The sequence below is a fragment of the Rhinopithecus roxellana genome, chromosome 17 (assembly GCF_007565055.1).
Source record: "Rhinopithecus roxellana isolate Shanxi Qingling chromosome 17, ASM756505v1, whole genome shotgun sequence".
Taxonomy (NCBI): Eukaryota; Metazoa; Chordata; class Mammalia; order Primates; family Cercopithecidae; genus Rhinopithecus; species Rhinopithecus roxellana.
Window position 1 is genome coordinate 99,306,790 of NC_044565.1, and position 26,581 is coordinate 99,333,370.

General features: G+C 40.2%; 1 protein-coding gene across 2 annotated transcripts in view; it reads right to left on the reverse strand.

Annotated features, from left to right (window-relative positions):
* Nucleotides 1-25,213, reverse strand: part of PPP1R21 (protein phosphatase 1 regulatory subunit 21) — a 79,875-nt gene extending 54,662 nt beyond the window's left edge. Inside the window, exons 1-7 of one of the 2 annotated variants that reach the window (XM_030921490.1) lie at nucleotides 24,984-25,213; nucleotides 13,360-13,428; nucleotides 9,096-9,242; nucleotides 5,578-5,679; nucleotides 3,906-4,070; nucleotides 3,674-3,732; nucleotides 2,591-2,685 (exon numbers count right to left, since the gene is read on the reverse strand). In XM_030921490.1, the coding sequence (XP_030777350.1) occupies nucleotides 2,591-2,685; nucleotides 3,674-3,732; nucleotides 3,906-4,070; nucleotides 5,578-5,679; nucleotides 9,096-9,242; nucleotides 13,360-13,428; nucleotides 24,984-25,040 (694 nt within the window). In that variant the 5' untranslated portion in view covers nucleotides 25,041-25,213. Of the gene's footprint in view, nucleotides 1-2,590; nucleotides 2,686-3,673; nucleotides 3,733-3,905; nucleotides 4,071-5,577; nucleotides 5,680-9,095; nucleotides 9,282-13,359; nucleotides 13,429-24,983 lie in introns of both variants that reach the window. The other variant, XM_030921491.1, reaches the window with a different exon arrangement.
* Between the last annotated feature and the right edge of the window lie 1,368 nt (nucleotides 25,214-26,581).

Sequence of the window (26,581 nt, forward strand, 5' to 3'; positions counted from 1 at the left end):
TAAGCTCCTAATATCATTCCTCCTCTACTCCCTGCTACCCAATGGATAGGATGGCCTCTCCCTACTCTACCAAGAAAATCACAGCCAAAGCAAAAGAGTTCTTATGCTCCCCACCCTCCACTTTGGTCTACTGCTTGCATATCCTTTCCTCAGCTAGCCGTCCTCCTGGGCCCTTCTGCTTCTGATCCCCTCAGGACCTTAGGACATAATCACTCCCTGCTTCTATCTTCAGTATCTCCTCACTACAAATAAAGCATTTGCTGCAGCTCATTTAACTCTGTCTCCACAGTGAGTCTCTTCCATTACTAATCACACTTAATTCTCTGCCCTGACTCCTGTCCCCAGCACATGCAGCCTTTTCTTTCACTTTGCCCATCTGTCAGGCTCTCATGCTTCTCCATTTCCTTCATTTCCACTGCTCAAAAAATAGCATTGCTCTGCCTGTTTCCTCAGCACCCATTCACCTCAACTCCCTGTCCTGGCAATCTAGTGTCAACCTACACCCTGCATAGAAGCGCTCCTCGCAAAGTATACTAGTCCTCTCGAGGCCACAAAATCCAGTCACCAAACCCAGTCGCCTTGCTGCATCACCCTCTGACCTCTCTACAGCAATGTGCAGAATGACCTGCACCATCAGGGTGAAACTGCTAAAACTCCCTTCTCCAGCTTCTACCTCACCCCATTTCCACAGCTCCTCTCTGCCTCCTGATCACTGGGATGGAGAACTCACCAAGGACCCTGCACAAGCCTGACTGCACTGTGCGCCCACCACTCCCAACATGAGGGCTCCTCCAGCCCAATAGTGTTGACATCAGTTTCTCTCCTGAAGTCTAGTCTTTCATTTAGAAAGGCATACATCAACAGTTACATAGATACATATGAACCCATCTGTCAGAACATTAAACAACAACAAAGTTAACCTCGTTGTCTCTCCCACAAACCTGCTCCTGTCTACCTCTTTTCTTTTGGTCAACTGCATCACCATCTTCCCCATCACTGCCTCCTTCTCCCTTGTCTCCCTGAAAGGACCAATCTGTTCCCTCTCTTTCCACAAGATCTTCCACGTCTCCCTAACAACCCAGGCTAAGCCTCCATAACAGCACACCAGAACTATCATCACAATAGTCTTTGACTCCCTTGTCCCACTCCAAGGCAATCTACACTCCATTGCCAGATTAACCTTGTGAGTACACATATAGCAACATGATGTTCCCTGGCTCAAAAACTTCTCCAACAACCCCATGGCCTTATGAATTAAGTTCCCCGTCTTTAGCCCAGAACACTAGGGTCCAGTCCCACCCTACCTTTCAGAACTTAACATGTCCTTGCCCTGCACATCCCACCCACCCTAAGCCTCCTGTCATACTGGATTACTGCTCCTGAAGGCATGATGCCACCTTTGGTCCTATACACCATACTTCAAGTAATTCCTTAGATTTTACCCTTATCTCTGCCCAATAAAACCTGCTTCACACATCCAGGCCCAGCTCAAAGCACCCTTTTTCTGGGAAGGCTTCCCCACACCACACCACCAGCTACCGACTTGTCTAGGCACTCGGCAAATGATCTTTAAATATTTCAGGACTAAAAGTAATAATCCACATGTGACATGAAAGGGACCTAAAACAGGGTGACAACTAGTATTACAAAAGCAAGGATAAATCCATGATTCAGAAGGAAATTATTAGAACCTAATGATTGAGACAAGGCTTAAACAGAAAATGTAATGCCACAGTTTCAAATCCAGTGAATCCAGTAGTATTTACATTAATGTAGAAGCTAGAAACAGGTGTTATTTTCAAGGGGGAGTTTAAATTTTTGATATAATGATGACATGGGCTGATTTTAATCTTAAATCGAACTGCTATTTTTCTTTTTTTTTTTTTTCCTCTTTTTTTAGGTCTTCCCTAAACAAATTTAGGGGAAATAAAATATTAATTTCAATCATGTGATTACAGAAAAAGGAAATGTGCATCAATTTGAATGTAAGTTTCAAAATCCAAACAAGAAAATTTTTTCTTTGCTTTTGAGGTTTTGACTTCTTACCTAAAGGTTGCAAATTTGGCACCTATTATACAAGTAAAGTAGTATTTTTTAACTTCTTTTTTGCTGTTCTTGGGAATGTAAATTACCAAACCATTCCCAGGGTGCACAGGAAGCAAGGCTTAACCAAGTTAGCTTCCTAGCTATCGCTGGGAATTGACCAAGGGGTAAGACATCACTTTGAGAAGATTTAACTCCCACCACCAAGCCTCATTTCCCCTACCCCAATCAACAATTTTTCTTGTACAAATATCCAACTATTTTATGTACAGGTTTTTTTTTACCTTGGGAAATGCTAAATACATGCAATCAAAAAATGTGGATTTGGGCTTCTTCCAAGCAGACCGGCTTTGGAGTAGTTACATGACAATTTAAAATCATCTTGTTAAATATTATTGCCACGGCTGATCAAATGAACAAAAAGAAAGCAATCCACTGTTGGGCCAATTAAATTTTTTGCCCAAAAGATCAGAAATTACTTTAATTAGTTGGCTACCACAGAGAGATTCAAAGTTACAAATAATGGAAAACTATACATAATACCTACTTGTATCGTTAAAAGGTACTTTTTCATTGATGACTGATAAGGATTCCTCTAATCTACCTGACAAATCTTCATGAAGATTCTTTAACTGTAATTGACTGCAAGAAAAAAATACAAAACCACATTATCACCAATCATTGAGTGAATCCTCATTTATTTGTTACCTCAACAGCTGGTAGTAGACTTCCAGAGAACTGCACCTGACATTTGGCATACTCTTGGCAGAGAGTAGTTAAAAGATGAAGATAACAAAAACGCTAACCTGGCTTCTCAAGTCCCAGGGACTTCTGGAGAATGATGTGGAAGTCTGGAGAAATTTATCATGGTCCCAGTGTCTTAGCCAACCTTACATTTATTTCCCCAAGCTCAAAGTAATCTTAGAGCCACTTCAAAGTCATAAATGTTCTCATTACAACATGTAAGTATTCACCCTAGTATCACTGTAGACTCTTTTTTTAAGTACATATTATATTAGCCTTCTTTTCCCCTTGAACTCAAAAGCTGATAATTTCTGGGTTTGGTTCAATTATGCACACAGGTACACATCTAAATCATGCATGTAATTCTAACAATGCAACAAAATTGATATGAGAAATTCACTTAGTTGATCCTATTAAAAACTAAAATATTATTATCAAATAAATGTTGGAGTATACCTTTACCATGCATTACTAATATTTTGATTTTAAGATTTATATATCTCCAAATTAGATCATGTAACCTCTATTTTATTCAAAATGTACCATTAAAAGGTTGATATGGTGATTATCAGTTTTCCTTCCTGGGACTATCAGAGGCCCCTTCTGTTTAGAATAGTTTCAAACAGAAAGTCTCCAGTCTTCAGTACAGGAGCTCCAGAACACTATCTGCCACAGCCCCAAACCCTTGCAGGCTGAGGACTAATACACAGGCCACCCTATCAAGAACGCCTAGGGCCCCGGAGATCCCAGAATTGAAAAGGACCCTGGAGATGACTCCCATTTTCTCCTTTTAAATGTAAGACAGGACACAGGAGCTGCTACAACCAAAACTCATGTCTTCTGAGCCTTGCTTCAGAACCCTCTTGGAATTCAAGTTTCCACATACCATTCTTCCGTTCGAAGTCGACATTCCTTGGCTTCCTTTTCTAGAGTCTGAGATTTTATCTGAATTTCAGAAGAAAAAGAAAAGTAGATGGCTCAGGCTACAGATAGGAGCACACTTAGTAAGACCTTGCAGGCAATAGTCTCACCAGAAATGACTAACACTAAGTGCATAGACAATTTATTAATATAAAAGTCGTAATTATTTTTTAGTGTGCTCTCACAATGGGGCTTACTTCTAGTTTAGCCTTGTCATTCTGCAGCTTCTCAATGGTTTCCATGTACTTCCGGGTGAGACCGTCAACCACAGCTTGGTGCTGGGCTGCTTCTGTCTCCAGAGTGGCCAGCCGACTCCTCAGCTCTGCTTCCACATGCTTATGCTGCTCATCAGCTTCAAAAAACTAAAAAGAGAAGACCATTTTCTCTTCTCACAATATCCTAATATACATAAATGAGAAAAATAACAGCAGTGACTATTCACTGAGCAACTTCCATATGGTTCCATACACTGACTATGTTAAACCCACACAGGCATTATCTCATTAAATCCTCACAGTATATCAGAAGTAGCTACTGTTATTCCTCTTTATAGATATGGAGACTCAAGCTTAAACGAGTTACATAACTAGTCTAATGTCTCACAGCTAAAATATAGTAGAACTTAGATGTGAACACAGGAAACCTACTCTAAAGCCTGTACTTCCTACCTCTTAGTCTCATGAATTTCTATTTTAAACAATGTCTGGCATACATAGAATTCAATTGATCAGAGTATAACTTTTCTACTAAGCTAACTTTCACATAAAATAATCAAAATTAAAATAGGTGTTATTCCTAGAACAGGTAAAGCTCTTTCCTGTAATTAGAGTCCAATACTAATAAAGAATTATGAATACTTAAGATGTAAAATACACTGAGGTCAAAAACTTGATTAACATTTTCAAAGACTGAAAAGTGTGTTTCCTACCATTTGACAAAAAAAAAAAAAATCAGGAGGTTATAGTTGGATACACTACACTACAAATCTTTTTTTTTTTTTTTTTTTTTTGACATGGAGCCTCACCCTGTTGCCCAGGCTGGAGTGCTGTGGCTCAATCTCGGCTCACTGCAAGCTCTGCTTCCCGGGTTCACGCCATTTTCCTGCCTCAGCCTCCCAAGTAGCTGGGACTACAGGCGCCTGCCACCACACCCGGCTAATTTTTTGTATTTTTAGTAGATACGGGGTTTCACCATGTTAGCCAGGATGGTCTTGATCTCCTGACCTCATGATCCCCCGGCCTTGGCCTCCCAAAGTGCTGGGGTTACAGGCATAAGTCACTGCGCCCGGCCCACTATGAATCTTAGAACATGCTCAATGGTTTGGGGGCAGGCACTAACTTTTCAACATTCCATAAATATCTGAGCACCTGACATAAGTAAGACACTGTCCTGGGACTGGACATAGAGAACATACATGGTTCATACCCTCAGAGACCTTACAGTTTAACAGGAGTAGGGATAAAAACCAACTAAACACCGGTAAATTAAAGACCTAAACATCAGTTAAAAAAAGGGGAGGGGTGGGGATGGAAAAAAGCAAACACCACTTATTGGTAAGTTCCCATTTAAATGATACATGTAATCACTTCCTATATAAAATGAATAATGCTCAGTATACTTTCGCACTGTTAAATTATAAAGCCATTCTGCTGTCTTCTGAACAAATGAATATACTTCAAAGCACACATCCACATTAAGACTGTGTGATATTTAAGAAATGAATAAGTGACACTGACATATATACTTGAAGACTACAGAAGGCATTAAAACACCCACGCAGACATGAAACACTCCAGCTGCATTCGCTTTTCCACATTAACAGATCACAGACCTATTTTTTAATTCACATGGAAAAACAGATTTTCTCACTTGTATATGCAACCGTTCATTCTCTTCGATCTTCTTCTGCAGATCTTCATCAAAGACAGTCTTCTGTTCTTGACTCAACTGAGAAGAAGATTCTCCACTTTTCTGATGGAAAGAAAAAGTTATGTCCACATAACTTTCATCCTTTAGAGAAACATCCTAAGGTACACAGATTCTCTATCACCTTAGAAGCTTGTCTCTTCTACGTGTTCACCATTCTCAAACAATCCTGCAAAAGGTATACAGTTCATCATTTAACTTTTCCTATGTGACACAAGTTGAAACTGCAAATATTGTAACGAGCAGGAAAGTTTTAAAAAGAGAGAGAAAAGAACAGATAAGGCTTACTATTCTTTGCAGATGAATTCATGAGTAGTTCTGTTGGAAGATGGAGCAGACCTAGAAAGCTCCAGCAATATAAAATAAGCTCATAAATATAATTTCAATTTGATCTTTTGGTTTGGGAAATCAGAATTACAGCAATTTCATGAGTCGGAGTTGTTAAACTCCATAAGAAATTGTAATAAATTTTGTAACAGCATCCACAAAGGTAAGTTTATACAAAAGTTCATATAAATTTCTAAGTTAAAAAAATATATAAAATAAAGTTATTATAAATGAATAGGAAAATTCTAAAAGATTATTAAAAAATCCCTTTCTTTTAATTTTTTACTAATATGAACTCATTCTACATAGAAGAATAGCACTATTTAAAAGATCTAATAATAAGCATTTGTTTTCATGTAATACATAGAACTGAGACTATTCAAGGAACAGCCTAACAATGAAACTGTGTTCAGACATCAGTCATCACCCTTTCTCTGCTTTTTTTGTAGTCTCACTTCTCACTTAAAATGAAGTCACCTACTAATCTAATTTGAATCAGTGATTTAAAAGCCCTTTGAAAATGGAGTAGCCATATAAAAAGAAATTAAATATCCATCATGTTTGAAAAACAAGAAGTGCATAAGGAACACTGCAGAATGACATATTCGGGGTCCTCAGTGCTTCCAAATTTGATGAGCTTTAATTAAAATTAATTCTCAAGTATTACACCCAAACCTCTGCTCAACAGTCCTAGGCAGGGATATTAAGAATCTGAAGAACATGTTTGAAGTACAAATGACTATTGTCTCCCCAAGGGTCTTTCAGAATTTCCAGGGCATGTACATCTTTTTTTTTTTTTCTTGAGATGGAGTCTTGCTCTGTCGCCCAGGCTGGAGTGCAATGGTGTGATCTTGGCTCACTGCAACTTCTGCCTCCTGGATTCAAGCAATTCTCCCACCTCAGTCTCCTGAGTAGCTGGGATTATAGCCGTGCACCACCATGCCGGGCTAATTTTTTGTATTTTCAGTAGAGACAGCGTTTCACCATGCTGGCCAGGCTGGTCTCGAACTTCTGACCTCATGATCCGCCCGCCTCAGCTTCCCAAAGTGCTGGGATTACAGCGGTGAGCCACCGTGCCCGGCCTGGCACATATATCTTGAAAAAGTTTCCCGAGTGATTCTAATACATACATGTTATACCCTCTCTGTTGCCTCCTTTATTTGAACTCTAACACTCTAGTGAATTATTCTATGTAGCAAAATGCATATAGGAAAACTATTAACATATAACTATGGCAACTGCTCATTACATGGGAAATATGGCCCTAGGCACTTTTACATGATCCCATAGAATCCTCACAACAAACCTGAAAGGTTCATTGTCACTTTGCTGATGGAGAAACTAAGATTACAAGGTTAAAAATTGTGCCAAGGCCAGGCGCGGTGGCTCAAGCCTGTAATCCCAGCACTTTGAGAGGCCGAGACAGGTGGATCGCGAGGTCAGGAGATCGAGACCAACCTAGCTAACATGGCGAAACCCCGTCTCTACTAAAAAATACAAAAAACTAGCCGGGCGAGTTGGCGGGAGCCTGTAGTCCCAGCTACTTGGGAGGCTGAGGCAGGAGAATGGCATAAACCCGGGAGGCGGAGCTTGCAGTGAGCTGAGATCCAGCCACTGCACTCCAGCCTGGGCGACAGAGCGAGACTCCGTCTCAAAAAAAAAAAAAAAAAAAAAAAAAAAAAAAAAAAAAAAAAAAAAATTGTGCCGAAAATCATAGATTTATTAAAGGCAACCAAAGAATTCAAGCCTGGGCTTAAATCTGAGGCCTATGCTCTTCTGGCCATATTGCAGCTCCTTCAGAGTCACTGTGTGCCTTCTCCTTCCCTTCTACCCATTCTACTGTTACTGCCTCAATACATACATTTGTGGAGTGTTAGTCTATACACATACAAGACTTAAAGACTCAATCACTACCTCTACCCTAAAAAAAAAAAAAAAAAAAAAAAGCAGCAACCTCTTAATCACAGTGTTCGAAAGTACCAGATTAACCACCTTAGAGCAATAACAATCTTGCCTCACCATATAAAACCATAAGGGAAAAAAACTCATCTCTAAATCTCAAGACGAGAACACCAAACTGGCCTCATAAGAATAAATGCTAAGAAATTACATCTGCAGTAAACTTACAAACCTAAGGTATGAGTGTTTCAACTGCTACTTTCATAAGAGTAGTAGCACTGACAATCTCCCTCATTTTATTTGCTCAACCTTGGATTAATGGCAACCTGGTAAAACCAAAAGATGTCAACAATTTTAGCAATGTAAGATATTCCATTGTCTCTTCTTGGTCACTAACCAACTATGTATATTTGCTCCTAATAAATTATTTTAAATTGACTATCATATAAAAATGTTTCTAACATTTAATATATATTAATAATAAATGTCTGCTTTCTTGACCTAATATCCAGGTGTAATAATGGAACATTAAAAATTCAGGGCTAGGGCCTGGCACGGTGGCTCATGCCTATAATCCCAGTACTTTGGGAGGCCAAGGCGGGCAGATCACCTGAGGTCGGAAGTTCGAGACCAGACTGACCAACATGGAGAAACTCCGTCTCTACTAAAAATACAAAATTAGCTGGGAGTGGCACACGCCTGTAATCCCAGCTACTTGGGAGATTGAGGCAGGAGAATCACTTGAACCCAGGAGGCGGAGACTGTGGTGAGCTAAGATCATGCCTTCGCACTCCAGCCTGGGCAACAAGAGTGAAACTCTGTCTCAAAAAAAAAAAAAAAATTCAGGGCCAGGCATGATGACTCGCACCTGTAATCCTAGCACTTTGGGAGGCCAAGGCAGGTGGATCGCTTAAGTCCAGAAGTTCAAGGCCAGCCTGGGCAACACAGTGAGACCCCATCTCTATTAAAAAATACAAAAATTAGCCGGTCATGGTTGTGCACGCCTATAGTCCCAGCCACTCTGGGAGCAGAGATGGGAGGATCACTGAGCCTGGGAGCAGAGGTTGCAGTGAGCCAAGATCATACCACAGCACTCCAGCCTGGGTGGTAGAGCAAGACCCTGTCTCAAACAAACAAATAATTCGGCAGTGGGGTCTTCTGTTAAAACCAGGATGCCCTGTAGGTGTCAGTTACTAATGACAAGGTCACACTAACTTGCCTGTATTTGAACCTACCTTGTTTTTCTTGCCTCGTGGTTCACTTAGAGCTAGTTCATCTTGAAGTAGTTCTACTCTCTTGGCAAGCTGCAGATTTCGAAATGTCAAACTGTCCATTTCCTGTTGTAGTTTTCTCAATGACTGATCTTTCATTTTCAGTTGCTCCTATATCAAAGTGAAAACAGATTGGTCCTCACAGTTTAGCTGTAAGGTTTAGAAATTTTATTAAAAATTATTTTTGTTTCACCAAAATATAATCAAAACCTCTTGCTTTAGGAAATTCAGGTTGTATGTGCATCATTTCAGTTCTTAAGTTTTTAGCACTTTGTGAAAAGATAATCTTTTGGCTAAACCAAGTAAACATAAAAATAAGAGCAACTATACTAAAGTAACAGATCACGATCAACTAAACATCCTGTGACAGTGAACAGACACAAAGATTGAGGCTACAAGTTTATAAACTTAGACATTACTTATTATTATTATTATTATTATTATTATTATTTGAGACAGAGTCTCGCTCTATTGCCCAGGCTACAGTGCAGTGGCACAATCTCGGCTCACTGCAACCTCTGCCACCCAAGTTTAAGTGATTCTCCTGCCTCAGCCTCCCAAGTGGCTGGGACTTCAGGCGCACACCACCGCGCCTGGCTAATTTTTTTGTATTTTTAGTAGAGACAAGGTTTCGCCATGTTGGCCAGGCTGGTCTCAAACTCCTGACCTCAGGTGATCCACCCGCCTCGGCCTCCCAAACTGTTGGGTTTCCAGGCACGAGCCACCGTGCCTGGCCGAACTTGGGTATTTAAAAAGAACCTCTGATTTACTGATGATTCCCTTCAGTGAACAAGAATGGGAAGAAATATATCTGTATTCCAGTTTTTCTGTAAATCCTCCCTGAATTTAAATTAGTCAAAATAAAGTCTTTGCAACACACTTAATTTTTCTTTTCTTTTTTTTTTTTTTGAGACGGAGTCTCGCTCTGTCGCCCAGGCTGGAGTGCAGTGGCGCGATCTCGGCTCACTGCAAGCTCCGCCTCCCGGGTTCACGCCATTCTCCTGCCTCAGCTCCCAAGTAGCTGGGACTACAGGCGCCTGCCACCGCGCCCGGCTAATTTTTTGTATTTTTAGTAGAGACGGGGTTTCACCATGGTCTCGATCTCCTGACCTTGTGATCCGCCCGTCTCGGCCTCCCAAAGTGCTGGGATTACAGGCGTGAGCCACCGCGCCCGGCCCACACTTAATTTTTCTTCAACTATTCTGACATAGCAAAGATAAAAATCAGTATCATACCAAAAATATTTTCAGATGTTGTCCTACAATAATTCACTTTAAAGCTAAATGACAATAGAAACAAAATCTAAAATATTCTGCTAACCTTTCTGACATACCCTCTGCTGACCACTTTGTTCTGTTTATGCCATAATGGGGTAAGAAAACGGGAAACTAATGAGAAATATTTACTTTCACTCTATTTTTTAAAAGAATTATTCTAACTATATTTTACTTACGATGTTCTGACAACTTTTTATTCACTGATTATCAAACACAGACGGCCATATAATACTGTATATTTAAAGAAGTGGGCTGGCACGGTGTCTTATGCCTGTAATCGCAGCACTTTGGGAGGCCAAGACAGGAGGACTGCTTAAGCCCAGAAGTTGGAGACCAGCCTGAGCAACATAGTGAGACCTCATCTCTATTTTAAAAAATAGAAAATAAAAAAATAAAGAACTATATGTTTACCAGTGTCACTGAAACAATTATAAAACATAAGGGTCATGCTTTAACGAACAGATGATTTAACTATATTGAAACAGCAACCTAGGCCAGGTGCAGTGGCTCACGCCTATAATCCCAGAACTTTGGGAGGTTGAGGTGGGCGGATCACTTGAGGTCAGGAGTTTGAAACTGCCTTGGCCGACATGACAAAACTCCGACTCTACTAAAAATACAAAAATTAGCCAGGCAGGGTGGTGCATGCCTGTGATCCCAGTGACTCAGGAGGCTGAGGCACAAGAATCGCTCAAACTGGGGAGGCAGAAGTTGCAGTGAGTCGTGATCGTGCCACTGCACTCCAGCCTGGGTGACAGAGTAAGACTCTGTCACACACAAAAAAAAGGAACAGCAACCTAAAAACCATAGACTAGTGTCTACACTCTATTGACATTACCTGCATGTTGAGAACAGTACTAGAGGGATAGAACAATATGCTCCTGTTAAGGAGAAAATCATTTTTTTCCTACATTTGTTTAGTAAAACCTTAATTTTCATTTGTAGCTCAAAGGTAAATTCAGGCCGAGCCCATGTCCAAACCATCCTGTCTTTCGAATTTTAAAACTTCAAATCAATGAACACTGATTATACCTCACTGAAGGGGTAAACCCAGTAATAAAATTAAAAGCCTACTGTAACACAGGACATCCTAATATTCCTGTCTAGCAAACTGGCATACTGTCACTTGGTGTACTATAATTACAATGACTACTGTAATAAATATTAAAATAAAAAAAATTATTTTTTCTCATAATTTATATTCTTATAATTATAATATACAATTATGCTTCTAGTTCTTAAAATGAACTAATGCTCCAACTCCATTAGCCAATCATTAATTTCAGAAAACATCTATCCCAGCCTTTCGTTAAACTCCAGTTTCTGTAATGGGGATGATAATGTTATCTGACCTCATAGGGTTGTTGTGAACACTAAATGAGATAATGGATATAATGTACTTAGCACAATGCCTGGTATACTGTGAGTGCTCAATCAACAGAACCAGCTGTCACCACTCCTACCACTGTTCCTACCATTGCTGCCATCACAGAGTTAATCAAACACAACCAGCAACAGGAGGGTATGAAACACCAGCGCAGGCTACTAGGACAAACTAGGAAAGACCTTCCCCAGCAATAAGTTTAAATATTATTGGGAGATATAATGATCATTTCTTCAACAATTTTTGTAAAATAATAACTTGACTAATAAATTCTGACTATAAAGCTTCTTTTTTAATCATCTTGGCTTGGGTGCAAAGAGCCTGGAAGTATGGGTGGGGTGTTGAGAACCATCTCAGCCCTTAGACTGTGCTAACCACACCTAAGGAGGAGACACTCAGAGACAGATTTCTCTCCTATAGGATCCAACAACTGGCTACCTAAAAGGACAATTTCTGTGGCTTAGTTGCCTACGTGGAGCCACCTTAGACATATTACTCATCAGGGGCTTCTCCCGAAAGAGATGGGAGTAAGAAGAATCCTAATCCCATCTGTCTAAAGAGAGCAGAGGGAGCAAGCAAGGGAAAGAGCAAATGAGTGAGCTAGACAGTATATTTAACTGAAACTTGGCCAAGAAGAAATCCAAATCCTAGGATTAATTTATCCATTTAAAAATATCGGCGGGGCGCGGTGGCTCAAGCCTGTAATCCCAGCACTTTGGGAGGCCGAGACGGGCGGATCACGAGGTCAGGAGATCGAGACCATCCTGGCTAATACGGTGAAACCCCGTCTCTACTAAAAATACAAAAAATGAGCCGGGTGAGGTGGCGGATGCCAGTAGTCCCAGCTACTCGGGAGGCTGAGGCAGAAGAATGGCGTAAACCCGGGAGGCGGAGCTTGCAGTGAGCTGAGATCGGGCCACTGCACTCCAGCCTGCGCGACAGAGCGAGACTTCGTCTCAAAAAAAAAAAAAAATCACTAAGCAATATTTACTACATGCCTACTAGAAATGAGGCAGAAATAAATTCCTTCATCTATCATATTTCTCCCCTCAGTTAACAAAAGTGCTGACGGTAAAATGTATCACTCAAAGAGTATCCTGATTAACACAGGTTATTACTATTAAATAGCTCAACTAAAGGCAAGATTTAGGGGCTAAATGATTCACACAATGGAATCTACTTATTAGAGACCTCCCATCTGCTGAGTGAGAGGGATTCAAATAGGAATATGACCTAGCCTCCCTCAGAGAGCTGTCTGATGACAACTGATAAGAAGCCTCAATAATCCAGATAAACTGAGCTAAGTGAAGGCCTTGAGGCACAGGAGTAAGGCACTAGACAAAGTCACATAATATCTTTTTTATAATTTTTAGCTAAGGAAAGTAAAGTACCTCATATTCTTACCTAAGCAAGTAGGAAAATTAACCACAAAAAACTGTATTACTGTCCCTTATCCCTACTGAATCAGTGTCAGAGTTGGAACTTTAACCCAGAAAACCCAATGAACCTGTTTTGAGCCAACACCAAATGCTAATAACCCTCACAACACAAATATCCTGTTGCCCACCTTTAAAGCTGCAGAATTTGCTTGTTCATCCACAACACCTTTTTTCAGAACCTGATTCTGAGCCCGAAGCTGAAAACAGAGAAAGCAATAATTAATTTTTAATATAAAGCAATTGGTTATATCAAGGAAACCACATCAATTTTACAGGCAACATTACATTACACTGAGTAACTAAGTAGCTTCTCACAAATATATGAGAACAAAAAAGTATTAGACCCAAAGAGGGTAGTAGATAGAATAATTCACCATTTTGCAGATAAGGACACACAGGCTGAGTTGCCTAACGACATAACAAAAATCAACGGCAAAACTGGGACTAAAATCCAGTCTCCTAATTTCTAGTGTGTCACTCTTTCTATAAAACCAAGACCCATCCCTAAATAAAAACTAATACAATAAATAACAGGGTACTGAATATGCCATGTTCCTTGAAATTCTGACACACAATTCATTTGTAAAATACATACAACTGGACTAATTATTAAGTAAGAATTTCACAGAAAATAAAAATGTTGGGGCATCAACATACCCAGCAGGACACTGTGCCTAATATTAGACATGTAAATGTCATCATCGACAATGGCTTCAGGCATCAGCTGGGGCAGTATACAAAAGCAACTACGAAGTAGGCTCCACTCAAAAGTTAGTAATAATACCAACATACATCTGAATGTTCACTACAAACCAGGCACCATCCTAAGTACTTTCATGTATTACTTCATCTAATCCTCACAATCCTATGAAGTGGATACTCTAATTACCTCCATTTTACAGATGAGGAAACTGAGGCACAGAGAGGTTAACTACCAATGCTGAGATTCAGACTCTACCAGTTTGGATTCCAAAGTCATAATGTCAATTAGACAATATTGGCTATTTCACAAAGCTACATGTAAGTGAAAAAAGCAGTGCGCTGGAGAGGCGAGAGATGCCTTTCGAGAAAGAGGTAAAACTTGGGCTTTTTTTCACAGTTAATTATTAAATATTGAGAAATAACGTTATTTTAAATAAAGTATACAAATCAGAAATTATGCAGCTAAATGCATTTTTACTTATGTATGCATCTATACAACCACCACTGACAGGGTTTTAAAAGATAAAATTTACTTCTGTAATAAGAGGAAAATATTCTCAGCGAAAAGAACATAGAGCACTTAAGTATAAATAAACAAGTTCACTGCAGCTGAAGCAAAAGGTTTATAGACTAATATTCCCAGGGCTCAGTGCAGATATCATGAAAGACCAGGTTCTTCTCTGAGAAACTGAAAGAATGAGACATCCTTCTATGTGAGCTTTAAAAAAAAAAAATCTATTTCTAAAATTAAAAATAAAAAAATTTTTTAAATCTTTCTAATTCTGCATAACTCAGATCTGTCTCCTGAGAACAGAGAACAGAAACGACCCTTTTCTGTGCCAAAAGAACAGGCATATTTGCATGCTAAATCTTAAACTGAGTATTTAAAACTCAATGGAAAATTTAGCTAAGATTCTGAGATAAAATGCAAGAATACTGCAGGATATTCAACAGTTTAAGCAACAGACTAAAAAGATGAGATTCTTCTATTTTTAGAAAGTTAGAGATGACAGTTCATTACCACAATAGAAAGCAGATCCATTCTAAAAACATCTTTCCACTGTTTCTTTGTTTTGATCTGACAAAAATCAAATCATGTCTCTCTTCTGCTCGTGACCCTTATCACACACAGAATGAAATCCAGTCTTTACCCTAAACTGGAAGGCCTGCATCGTTGCTGGAGGCCCTGTCTCTGAACTCATCTCCTGTGACTCCCCGCACATCCCTTTGTGACAATCACTCTGAACTCTTTGTTCTTCCCCAATCACATCATACAAACCTATCCCTCAGGTTGTCTGCGTATCTGTTCCCTCTGCTTGGAATATTCTTTTCCTGAATATCCACTTCAGGTCTCTGATAAGAAAGTCCTTACTACTTCATAAAATAGGAAAGTAGAGCCACCCCCAATCTATCACCCACTGATATGCTTATTTGTTTCTTGCCTATTTCCCACCTTAGACTGTAAGCTCTATGAAAGGGACTTTTCTATTGTTGTCTACTGTTATAACCCTAGCATCTAGAAAAGCATCTGTCTTGTGGAAGGTAGGTACATAACACATGTTGCATGAGTAAATTCCTCAGTTTAGGTTCCTGGTATGCTCTCTATGCTAGATCTAAAGTGGCTATGAATAAGTACAGCTGCAGAATACCCAGACAGTGTGCCCTTGGATCCCTTGTTTGCTTCCCCAAATGCTGGTAGATTGCAAATATGCTTGTACTATCCCATGGTGCTCCCTGCCTCCTGCGTCACCCCTTCTCAGACTGGTGGTTGATCAAGCACTGAAGGATTTCTGCCTCTTTCTTTACAGCTGTTCCTCACGTGCTTCTCTCTCTTCCCCCCTGCCCACAATCTGGTCCAGTATTTCCCATATATTGTGTAATTCCTTAAAGTTTCTTGGTAAACTTTAAGTAAAATTGGTAAACTTTAAGTAAAATTGGTAGACTCAGAGATATCTGAGTCTACCAATTTTAAGCACTCAAGGAGTACCAGGCACAATTAACAAGGAAAGAAACCCTTCAGTTTATTTTCAACCTTGAAATAAATAAAAAGTATTATTCACATCTAGGCTGAAACAAAACAGAACAGGCTGTGTTCAAAGAAGAAAATTATTCTGGTCTTATAATTCTTTGCTATAACCCTATACACCAAAAGACAATGAAAAAGTATCCACAGGGTTCTGAGAGAAAATAGGTATCACCTAAGAATTATATACTTAGCCACACTGTCTTTCAAGCACAACAGAGGTAGTTTCAGACATGCAGGGACTTACAATGTTATAATACATGAACATTTCCCTTCAAAAAAATGACCTGAAGACATAGGCTGACCAAATAACTAAGTCAAGAACATGTATGACTATAAAAAGAAAAGTTGTCAATAGTAAAATATAATGAGCTATAATTTCTTTCACAAAATGTATTTTGGTTAATTATTATATAAAAATTAAAGTTATAAATGTTTTATATAAAATTATACTAAATGTGTGAAAGGCAAATATGTAAGTGTATACATAATTTCTGGATAAATGCACTGGGTAATTTTGAAAAAAAAAGAAAGCAGATCCAAATCTTTGCTCTGCCATTTATTAGACAATATAAACTTGGTAAATTCACTTAACCTTTCTGAGCTTCAGCTATATGGTCTATAGAATGGGTAAATTCATTTACCCCATGTTCCTTCTTCTGAGGCTACTGTGAGAACCAGATAAGAAACCTATGTCAAAGCACTTTCTAAACTATAAAATGCTCCACAAATGGAAACAGAACACTTATGATTAGAACAGATTCAAAATGACAACAGATACCTTTATTATAGTTTGCATGGTGTAAGTCATTGTACACCTTGATTGATATGGGGGAGAGATGTAAAACATGTGGTCTCTATTTTCAAAGAACTTACACTTTAAAAGGGAAGATAAAATATTAAAAGATAACTAGCAATACTAGTATTTCCTGCTTGGAAAAAAAAAAGTAGAAGATATTAAATTCTCTAGAACATGGGTTGGCCAACTAAGGTCTGAGGGCCAAACTGGCATGCTATTTTTAAAGTTTTATTGGAACACAGCCATACTCATTCATTTACGTACTGTCTATGGTTGCTTTTGAGGTACAATGGAAGACATGAGTAGCTGCAACAGAAACCACATAGCCTCAAGCCTAAAATATTTACTGTGTGGCCTCTTACAGAGTTTGGTAACTTCTGCTCTACAAGTTCAAAAGAGAGAAATACCACTTTAATGTTGATTTCCATGAAGCAGTGTTCTACTTTTTAAGCAAATATCAACATACCCTTGAATAATGTGCTACTTAGCAGAATTCAATAAATACTTTCAAATCCATGTAGCCAAAAAAATAACAATACTGCTTCAGTCTTTAGATTTTATTTTATATACCTGAAGTCTTTAGATTTTATTTTATAAACCTAGTCTTTAGATTTTATTTTATAAACCTAAAGTCTTTAGATTTTATTTCATATCCCTGTCTTAGCTGCGATCTGTAATCTCTTACATGTCTTCATTGTGTGGTATTTAGAAACTCCTAATGACTACTTCAAGGACTAAGAACGAAGCTTGAAGTTCACTGAACTGATAATTTCCTGTAGGACCAGAACAACAGCAATTAATTTTAAGAAAAATAACCTCATCTTTCATTCCTAAGGCACACCGAAGAGTATTTAAAGCAAACTGAACAGACTGCTTTGTTAAAAAGCAAAATGAAACTTTCAAGCTATTGCTGTTAGGAATTTAATATAACTGATTATAACAAAAAAAAATTAGGATTTTCCTTTGGAAAATACTTTTTGCTAAACTGGTAACTCAAACACGGTTTCAATGAAACCATTTAACAGACAATGCAGCTTTTTAAGAAACTGTTATCTGAAACACCTTTCTATTACTTAGTAGGTAGAAATGAAGGAAGATGATAAGCTTGCATACTCTACTGCCATTTTAACTACTCTTTGTGGCATTTGACGTTTTTCTGCATTTCAGCATCACTTCTGCCACTCTTACTGCATTACTGAATGAGCAGCTTATAAAATGCTGAGCTGCTCTTATTAGCCTGATTTTTAAAAATTATTTATTTATTTATTTATTTATTTATTTTGAGACTGACTCTTGCTCTGTTGCCCAGGCTGAAGTGTAGTGGTGTGATCTCAGCTCACTGCAGCCTCCACCTCTCGGGTTCAGGCGATTCTCCTGCCTCAGCCTCCCAAGAAGCTGGGATTATAAGCATGCACCACCACACCCGGCTAATTTTTTTATTTTTAGTAGAGACAGGGTTTCACCATGTTGGCCAGGCTGGTCTTGAACTCCAGGCCTCAAGTGATCTGTCTGCCTCAGCCTCCCAAAGTGCTGGGATTACAGGCGTGAGTCACCACATCCAGCCAGCCTGCTCTTTTAGAATCTATCTTTCTCTGCACCAGTATTCACCACAGAGGGGAGGCAAATGAACGCTGTTTCTGTTTCAGATGTAGGTATAAGATTACCGGATGGTCACTACTGCCTCTAGGAGTCCAGAATGGAGACTCCAATGCACATGACATAACTGAGAAACAATTGCCCTGAAGTCTCTATTAGTACAGAAAAACTCTCCGACAGATGATAGAGCTTATTTTCAACAGCTGTGCACCAAGCTCTTCTGTGCCATTCAGTGGGGGAAGAGTACCTCTGAATCCCTCTTAATCCTTTTAAATCTCATACTTCCTTGTTTTGTAATCTTCTGATTCATTTTACCCTTACTTTGAAAGCACAGCCCTTCCTCCGTTTGGCCAACCAAATCCCACCTGTTCTCTAGGATCCTACTTTTTACCTCTGGCCCTACTTCCTCCATAATTTTTCCTAATCACTCCCTGACTCCCTGTGGCCCACAGAGAGTCTGTGCCTCAGTTCCTTTGGCACTTACTAACAACAAAACATCTCTTTATTAAACTATTCAGTTTTAATTTTACTTCTAAAATCAGTAAATTTTACATTTTACTAATATACATATTTCTGTACAGGCTGGGGGCGGTGGCTCACGCCTGTCATCATAGCACTTTGGGAGGCCAAGGTGGGCAGATCACCTGAGGTCAGGAGTTCAAAACCAGCCTAGCCAACATGGCAAAACCCCGTATCTATTAAAAATACAAAAATTAGCCAGGCACAGTGGCAGGCACCTGTAATCCCAGGTACTTGGGAGGCTGAGGCAGGAGAATTGCTTGAACCCAGGAGACAGAGGTTGCAGTGAGCCAAGATCACACCACTGCACTCCAGCCTGGGAGACAGAGCAAATCAATCAATCAATCAATCAATTTCTGTATTCATTTCCCACCTGCCAACTTAAACTATTCTCCATGGTAAAGACTACAGTATACTTCCTTGTATTTCCTGCCTGCAATGAAAGATCAATGCTATGGATAGAGAAGGAACTCAATAAATTTTCAGTTAGTTAATCAGATCAGTTAATTTGATTAATCAAATTAATCAAATCAAATTAATAAGTTATACTACATATAAAGGTGTTTAAATGTAACACATTATATAAGAGATTGCCATTACTTTAACAGTTCTTTTTGAAGACTCTCCAAATAATGTGAACCTCATGGTCCTATTGGACACCAAAAATCCTTAAAAGCCTTGAGCCTAACTCTCTAATGACCAGTGCCCAGACCTGCTCTCTATAACTCTGGTTCTGGAATAGCCCAGCTTCAGTCAGGCCTATCACACAGCTGTTTCTCCTAGGACAGAGAGTGGTGGTAAGCTCACTATGACTTCTCTCATGCCACTCTGACAATATGTGATAGACTAAATGGCCCAAGATTGGGGCTTTATTACCTTCAATCACAAAACATTGGAAGAATTTGTTGGGAAAGTGAGATGAACCACTCATATGCATTTTCTCAGCTAATCTCAAAATCTTCTGCGTTAGAACCACTTTTACATGACCGTCTTCATGCAATGGACTTTTTTTTGACATTTATACATATTTTATAACCCTATAAAACAAACCTTTAAACATACAGTCTTTTCTTAAATATATAGTGATGTGTGCAAGACAACCCCACGCCACACTAAAACCCTGATTCAAAGCTTCAGAATACTGAAGTCATGTGCAGACCCCAGCTGCAGTATCTGGCCTGGATGACCCCTAAAACTCCTTCCAGTTCTAACATTTTAAGTATTCCAAATTACTGGGAATCCTACTTAGTCTTTCTTTCTGCCTACTTACTTGTTCCTATTCCAGGACAGGGATGAAGTATGTGCAGGCTACATATTATGCAGTAGCTGGGGTTACTTTGTCACTGAGGCAGGAAAAAACTCACATCTGCCTCAAATGGCATCCTTTCTCCTGCTCCTGCTCCCATGCAGGGAAACTCACTAGGACAAAACCCCAACCCTTGCAGTTTAGCTGACCCTCCATGAACAGGTGAGTAAATCAGTTAAACTAAAGAGGAAGAGGAGGTTGCCCCTTGTCTTTCTAGGGCCTTGTCCCAAGTGTGGTCTTTGGACAGCTGCAATAGTATCACCTGAAAGCAGAATCTCAGGCCCCACCCCAGACCTACTAACCCAGAATCTGCAGTTTAACAAGGTCTTCAAGTGAGTAATTTAGACATTTACGTCTGTGATGCACAGACCCAGGGTCTAAGCTAGCACTGTCCAACAGAGTACTCAATAGCTACATGTGGCCATTTAAATTAAATTATTCAAATTAAATAAAACCTAAAATTCAGTTCCTCAGTCACACACTAGCTACGTTTCAAGCACTCAACAGCCATGCATGGCTAGTGGTTACCCTGCTGGACAGCACAGACACAGAACATTTTCATTCTCATGGAAACTTCCACTGGATAGCACTGAACACAAACCTGTTTTCCAACCCAACTTTACTAGTGAATCCTACCTACACATCAGGGTCAAAAAAAAAAAAAAGCTCATACTCAATTTTAACCCCATCCAGCTCCTGAGTCTATTTCTCTATAAAAGTGGGTGATAAATCAGGTACTGCCAAATCCTGTTATCTGGAGAGCAAACATGCTGGATCAAAACTGATCCTTTCTCAATATGAGGAGCTGTGTACTAAGAGCAGAAGTCTAAAAAGTTCCCAAAGGCAATCCCCTTTGCAAGTAAAGGAAGCATCAATTGCAAAGTAAACTGTAGAGAAATAATGGATGTTTGGCTTTCCTGCTGGCATTCACTGTCTCAAAAAAACAAAAAAAAAAGCTTTAAAAAGATTATGTTTATTTCTGCCAAGGCTACTCTCCCAATACCATTCCTTGAGCAATGATTTTCAAATGTTAGCATGAATCCAATCACTGGATAGGTTTGTTACAACACAGATTGCTGGGTCTCACTGCTAGCTTCAGATGCAGTAGTGCAGGGTGGACCCAAGAATTTACATTTCGAATCCACTTCCAGATGATGTTGTTTCAGGTCCCACACTTTGAGAATCACTGACCCAGGGTAACACAAACCCTGGGAAGACAGTTAGAACTTGAAACTTGCTTACACACATACCACGGTGCCAGGCAAGAGTGCTCCCATAAAGAAAGCAGGCTAAAATCAAATGAGCCAGAACTGAGCACTTTTTGCCTCTCTTCTCCACAATGAAGATACAACAGAGCATCAGAAGCTGAGCAGGTCATGGAAGAAACAGCAAGTCAGAAATGGTTGTTCATACTTAATCTATAATGTAGCAACTGAGGTCTTGATTAACTTTCCTTCACATCTCAAGGAGGTAACTCGCATCTGTTATTTATTAACTTCACACACCTCTGAAAACCAACTTCTACACACATTCATTCTCCCTCCCCAAACTCTATTGAACCTGAAATTTTAAAAACCTCAAACGACCCTCTAATTGCCCAAACCACTGGGTCTTAATCTTCATTTTTACTAACCTTTCCATAACACTTTCTTTTAGCAACCTGTTTGCCTCAGCAGTTCTCATCTGCTTTGACCTCCACAGTTCATCTTTTATCTAACTGGACTCTCTGTAATGGGAGCTCCTCAGACCACTATTTGTTTCTTTTTTTTTTTTTTCCTTCCTTTTCAAGAGGAAAGATTATGAGTGGTGGGACCTTTCCTGGAACAAAGGCTGAAATCTGCATTAAAGAAGAGTAAGACTCTGCCAGTGTCCTTGGCTTAGAGATCATGCTTGCTGCTCTCTTGATGGGCTTCCTTCTCCAGATTAAGAGGACATCTTTTTCCTTTGTATCCTAAATAAGGCAGAAAAATTATGCAACTGGATTTCAACATCAGCCCAGTTGTACAAGTTGTACACGTACAACGATACTTGTACCAGGGAAGGTAATAAAAAGGTGGAATACCTTAGGCACAGGGCTGGAGAGAACACAGATCTTATCTAGAAATTGCCTGCTACTAGAATTGACAGGTTATAAAAAGCACAAGAAATCTTTTTTTCAGGATCTGTTCTCTTGTGTTCTGAAATTCCCATCACATTGCAATTAAAAGAATGAAAACTGGCCTGGTCCAATAGGGGAGATGACCCCAAGTCTGGCAGGCCTCCTACAGTCTCCTTAGCATCTCTTCCTCCTCCAGGCACATCCTTCCCACACGTGTTTCCCAATTTCCACCCTGATTAACTCTCAAAGTGCATCGTGATGGGACTTAACTCCAAAAGTGCTAGCCTTTGTCCTGACTTTTAGTCAGTCCATCTCCATTAGAAAGTTTCAGCCATTACTTCCAACATCACCTCATACGTGAATAACAAATTTAGTGTGCCTTCCAACCCTAAAATTCCTAGACTGTATCTAACCTCCCTTATAGCCCTTCACTCTTAAGGGGCCCTTCTTCCTGCCAGCCCTCATTGTGTCGGTGGCTCAGAACTGCAGGGACAACTCTGAGTCTTCCCACACTCACCAAGTCCCAAAATGAATGAGACGCAAGGATGAATGCCTTGTATCTTTCGTTAGTGCCATGCACATAGCAGGCACTCGAAAAAAAGGAAAGCTGAAAAGCATTTTTTAACCATAATTTCTGAATCAAGCCCCTTCTCTACAGCCCAGAAGTCATTAACTTTATACAAACCTACATTACTCTCCCAAAATCTATTTCAACAGTCTACTGTCTGCTTTTTTCCCCACCAATCTTTCCCTATTTCAATCCATCCTTCACAGTTATCAGTGTCCTTCCTAAAAGTAACGTCACTCCCCTGCTTAACCTTTGGCGTCTCTCCATTACTCAAAAGGTAAAGTTCACTCTTCTTACCTGACATTCACAACCTTTCATGATGGGGTCCAAATTATCTCTCCAACCTCATTTCACCACTCTCTGCCGTGTGAAGGCTCATTAAGATTAATCTTAATGAACTTTCATACCAGCAAACATGGACTGTTCCCTTTGCCTGGAAAGCTACCACTCCCTCATTTCCTCTTCTCTAATCCCCACTATAACCTCAACGTTTACTCAATGTCTTCGGTAGTCCCACTGAACTGACACTTGTCATACTATATCATAACTATGTACTACGTTAGAATACTCCATTAAAGGTGACTTGTTAAGCTGGAACCCTGACTCACTCAACAGACCCTGGCAGACTGCTCACAGGGGGCAATATTGTGTGTTGAACAAGCTTACATATCCAAAAATTTTTCACTTTTTATTACTTTGGGAGGCTATACAATTATTTCAGCAATGTAGTCCCTACTCAAAACATTTTTCGAACGCCTCTCTTGCCATTTGGAATGGCCTTCTGAGCTTGCTGGCTCTCTGGAGAAGAAAATCAGTCCCCTCTCTTTATACTCATGAAACATTTTCTTATTTTTTTCCTTCTTTTCACAGGTGTTGATCATGAAACATTTTCAACCAAAAATAGTAGAGCCAAATTTGAGCATTGCCAACCTCCACCCACCTCCCTTCATCACATGGATTTGTTCCAAACAACTTCTGGCCCTTCAAGCAAGGAAATACTCCTTCAAAAAATGAAGACTTGCCATCACTAACATTGTGCCACAGGCTGTTAAGACAATTTCAAATGGAAATGCAACAAAGTTTTGCTAATGGTAGCATCACTGAAATAAGTATAGTATCTCGAAATATTCCTATTTGATGGTGAGGACTTAAGTGTGTATGTTTAGGCACTGGTTTTATTTTTCAAAGAATATTTCATCTTGCTATTATTGAATGAAATCCTAACGTATAAAATGTGTCTCAGTTTCTCCAAATTGCAAAAAGGGATTACCATCTTCCCATTGACTCCATGAATGCCAAGATCACTGAAAACTAAGCTTAATGATTGTTGAATCAATTTCCAAAGATGTAAAATTCTGCTTTAATAACTTCATTAAAATATTCTTAAACTAGAAACACTCCACCCAGAAACTGCAGCATCCTTTTCCAAGGAAAGGGTTCTATCGTTTAAAAGACTGATGCCATAAACACGACAAAGGGGCAGGTCCCCATGTTGCTTAACATGTATTGAGCACCTGCTGGGTGTCTACCCCATTCCAGGTGACCGAGGGACAAGAGAAAGAAAAGGATAGAGCCGTAGCACTCAAGCTTTCAAAATCATTCCTGACAACCTCTTGCCAAAGCAGTGAATACATTCATAACCACGCATCCCTAGTGAAGCAGTTTACCCGAATGTCTCCACCCTCTCGAATTGATTCGGGGGAAGATAAATCTCTTTAACCTCATATCATCCCTGTGGGAGGGGAGAAGGGTTGATCTTCCCCATCCCTAGGCTGAGAAAATTGAGGAATCAGCGAGGGGAGGAGTGGTCCACACCTTTCCCTTCCCTTCTCGGCCAGCATTAGAGGCAAGAAGCCAGAATTTCTGACATCCCAGTCCCAAGCCTGCTACTTCAGTGAAAAGCAAGAATCAAACTCCAGCTCCTTCCTGCAGAAACGCTCACGGACGCAGACACCGCCCGGCCCCATCTCCTAGGAGCTGCAGGTGGAGGCATCGTAATGGTGGACGGAGGCGGCGGAGGGAAAAGGTGGGGCGCGCTCGCGTGCCCCTCCCGCAGTACCCTTCGGTCCCGACAAGTCGCTGCCACAGCAACCCGAGGCCGCAGGGCAGGGGACCCCCTACTCCCAGATCACGATGGGTACCTTCGAGTACTCCTGAGCCAGCTTCTGGTACTTCCCCTGCAACTCAGCCGAGGCCATGGCCTCCCCCTCCCCGTACAGGCCAGGCCGCCCAGGCGGCTCAGCCTGTCTCCCGCCCCCAAACCCAGACAAGCTCCCGGGAACAGCTCAGGGAGTCTCTGCCTGCTTGGCCACCGCCGCCGCCGCGCCTCCTCCTCCACTTCCGGGTTCGCGGGGTGGGAGGAAGGCGGAGTGGGGCCGGGGGCGGAGCGACTACAGAGGGCGGGGAGACGTCTGGCGTCACTGCCCCACCCTTCGCACCCGAATACGTGCGTGCGTAGCGTCCCCGGCGTGCCTGGGCTGTACCTCTGGGACCACGGGGCGCCATCTTGACGCATGGTCCAAGGTGGCGACCTGGAACGCGCAACGAGAGAATCAAGAGGGGAAGAGAATCATGAGAGCCTATAAAATGGGCGTAGGACCTAGGAGAGGGACGATAATTGCGAAGAGCAGAAGGCCAGAAGAAGAAACATTCTAAGCGCATCAAGAATTCTGGCCGACTCCCCGCAGCCCCGGGTTTCCATGGCAACCGCCTGTAGCTAGATAGTTACGTCTTTCACAAGCATGGAAAGATTTGTGTATTCGGCTATTTTGTTATCCGCATATGATAGCACAGAACATGCTCTGCACTGTAAACTCTCAGACCTCCCCCAAATTGGTAACTTTTGCCGCTGCCACTGGCCCCGGCTCCAAACTTTCACTGTTATGTATTTTGTCATTGACATTTCTTTGTGTCCGTCTCTACCCACTTCATCCGCCCACTCCTCCCCCTTTACACATACCACATCAGAGCTGCTTTTTTCTGGGGACTGAGTAAAAGACCTTTAGGAAATTTCAGGTATTTATTCCTTCTATGCATGCAGAGTAGATATGAACAGCGAAAAAAAAATTGAAGCAAAAATAGTCTGCCTGAGAGATTTTATGCGGATATTGCTTGAATTAAAAGCCTGCCTCCTTCATTTAAATGTTTTAAAGATACTGTTCTAGGTAGTGTATGCGTTGCAGCATTACAATGTTCATTAATAGAGAAATGAGTAAATATGGGGTATATGTTTCTCATAAATTACAATGTGGCAGTTAAAATTAATAACCTAGATCTATATATGTGTATATAAACATGGCAAACCATGTCAAATGTAAAAAGCGAATTGCAGTATACTATAGTATGAAAGGATACTTTTAAAATACAGAGTAACATTTTTGTTGTTAATGGACACGTACTAAAAATACAGAAACAAAAACTGGAAGGGAACACATCAAATTCTGGATAGTAGTTGCCTTTAGTGAGAAAAGGGGAAAGGAGATGAGGGGAGCATAAACTTTCTCCTTATTTCTTTAATTTTTTAAAGTAAGTATAACAACATTTTAACGTTTATTATCTAGGTAATAGATAGAGGAATATTACATTGGCACTTTAGAATGCTTGAAAATTTCCATGAGTAAAAAAGTATTGGTGCTATTTTTATTTGACTATTAGCCAGGAATTTTATAGTGAATTTTCAGCCATTGTAGTGTGTAAGAGAATTACAAACTTTTAAAAAATGTTCATAGTTTTCAATTTG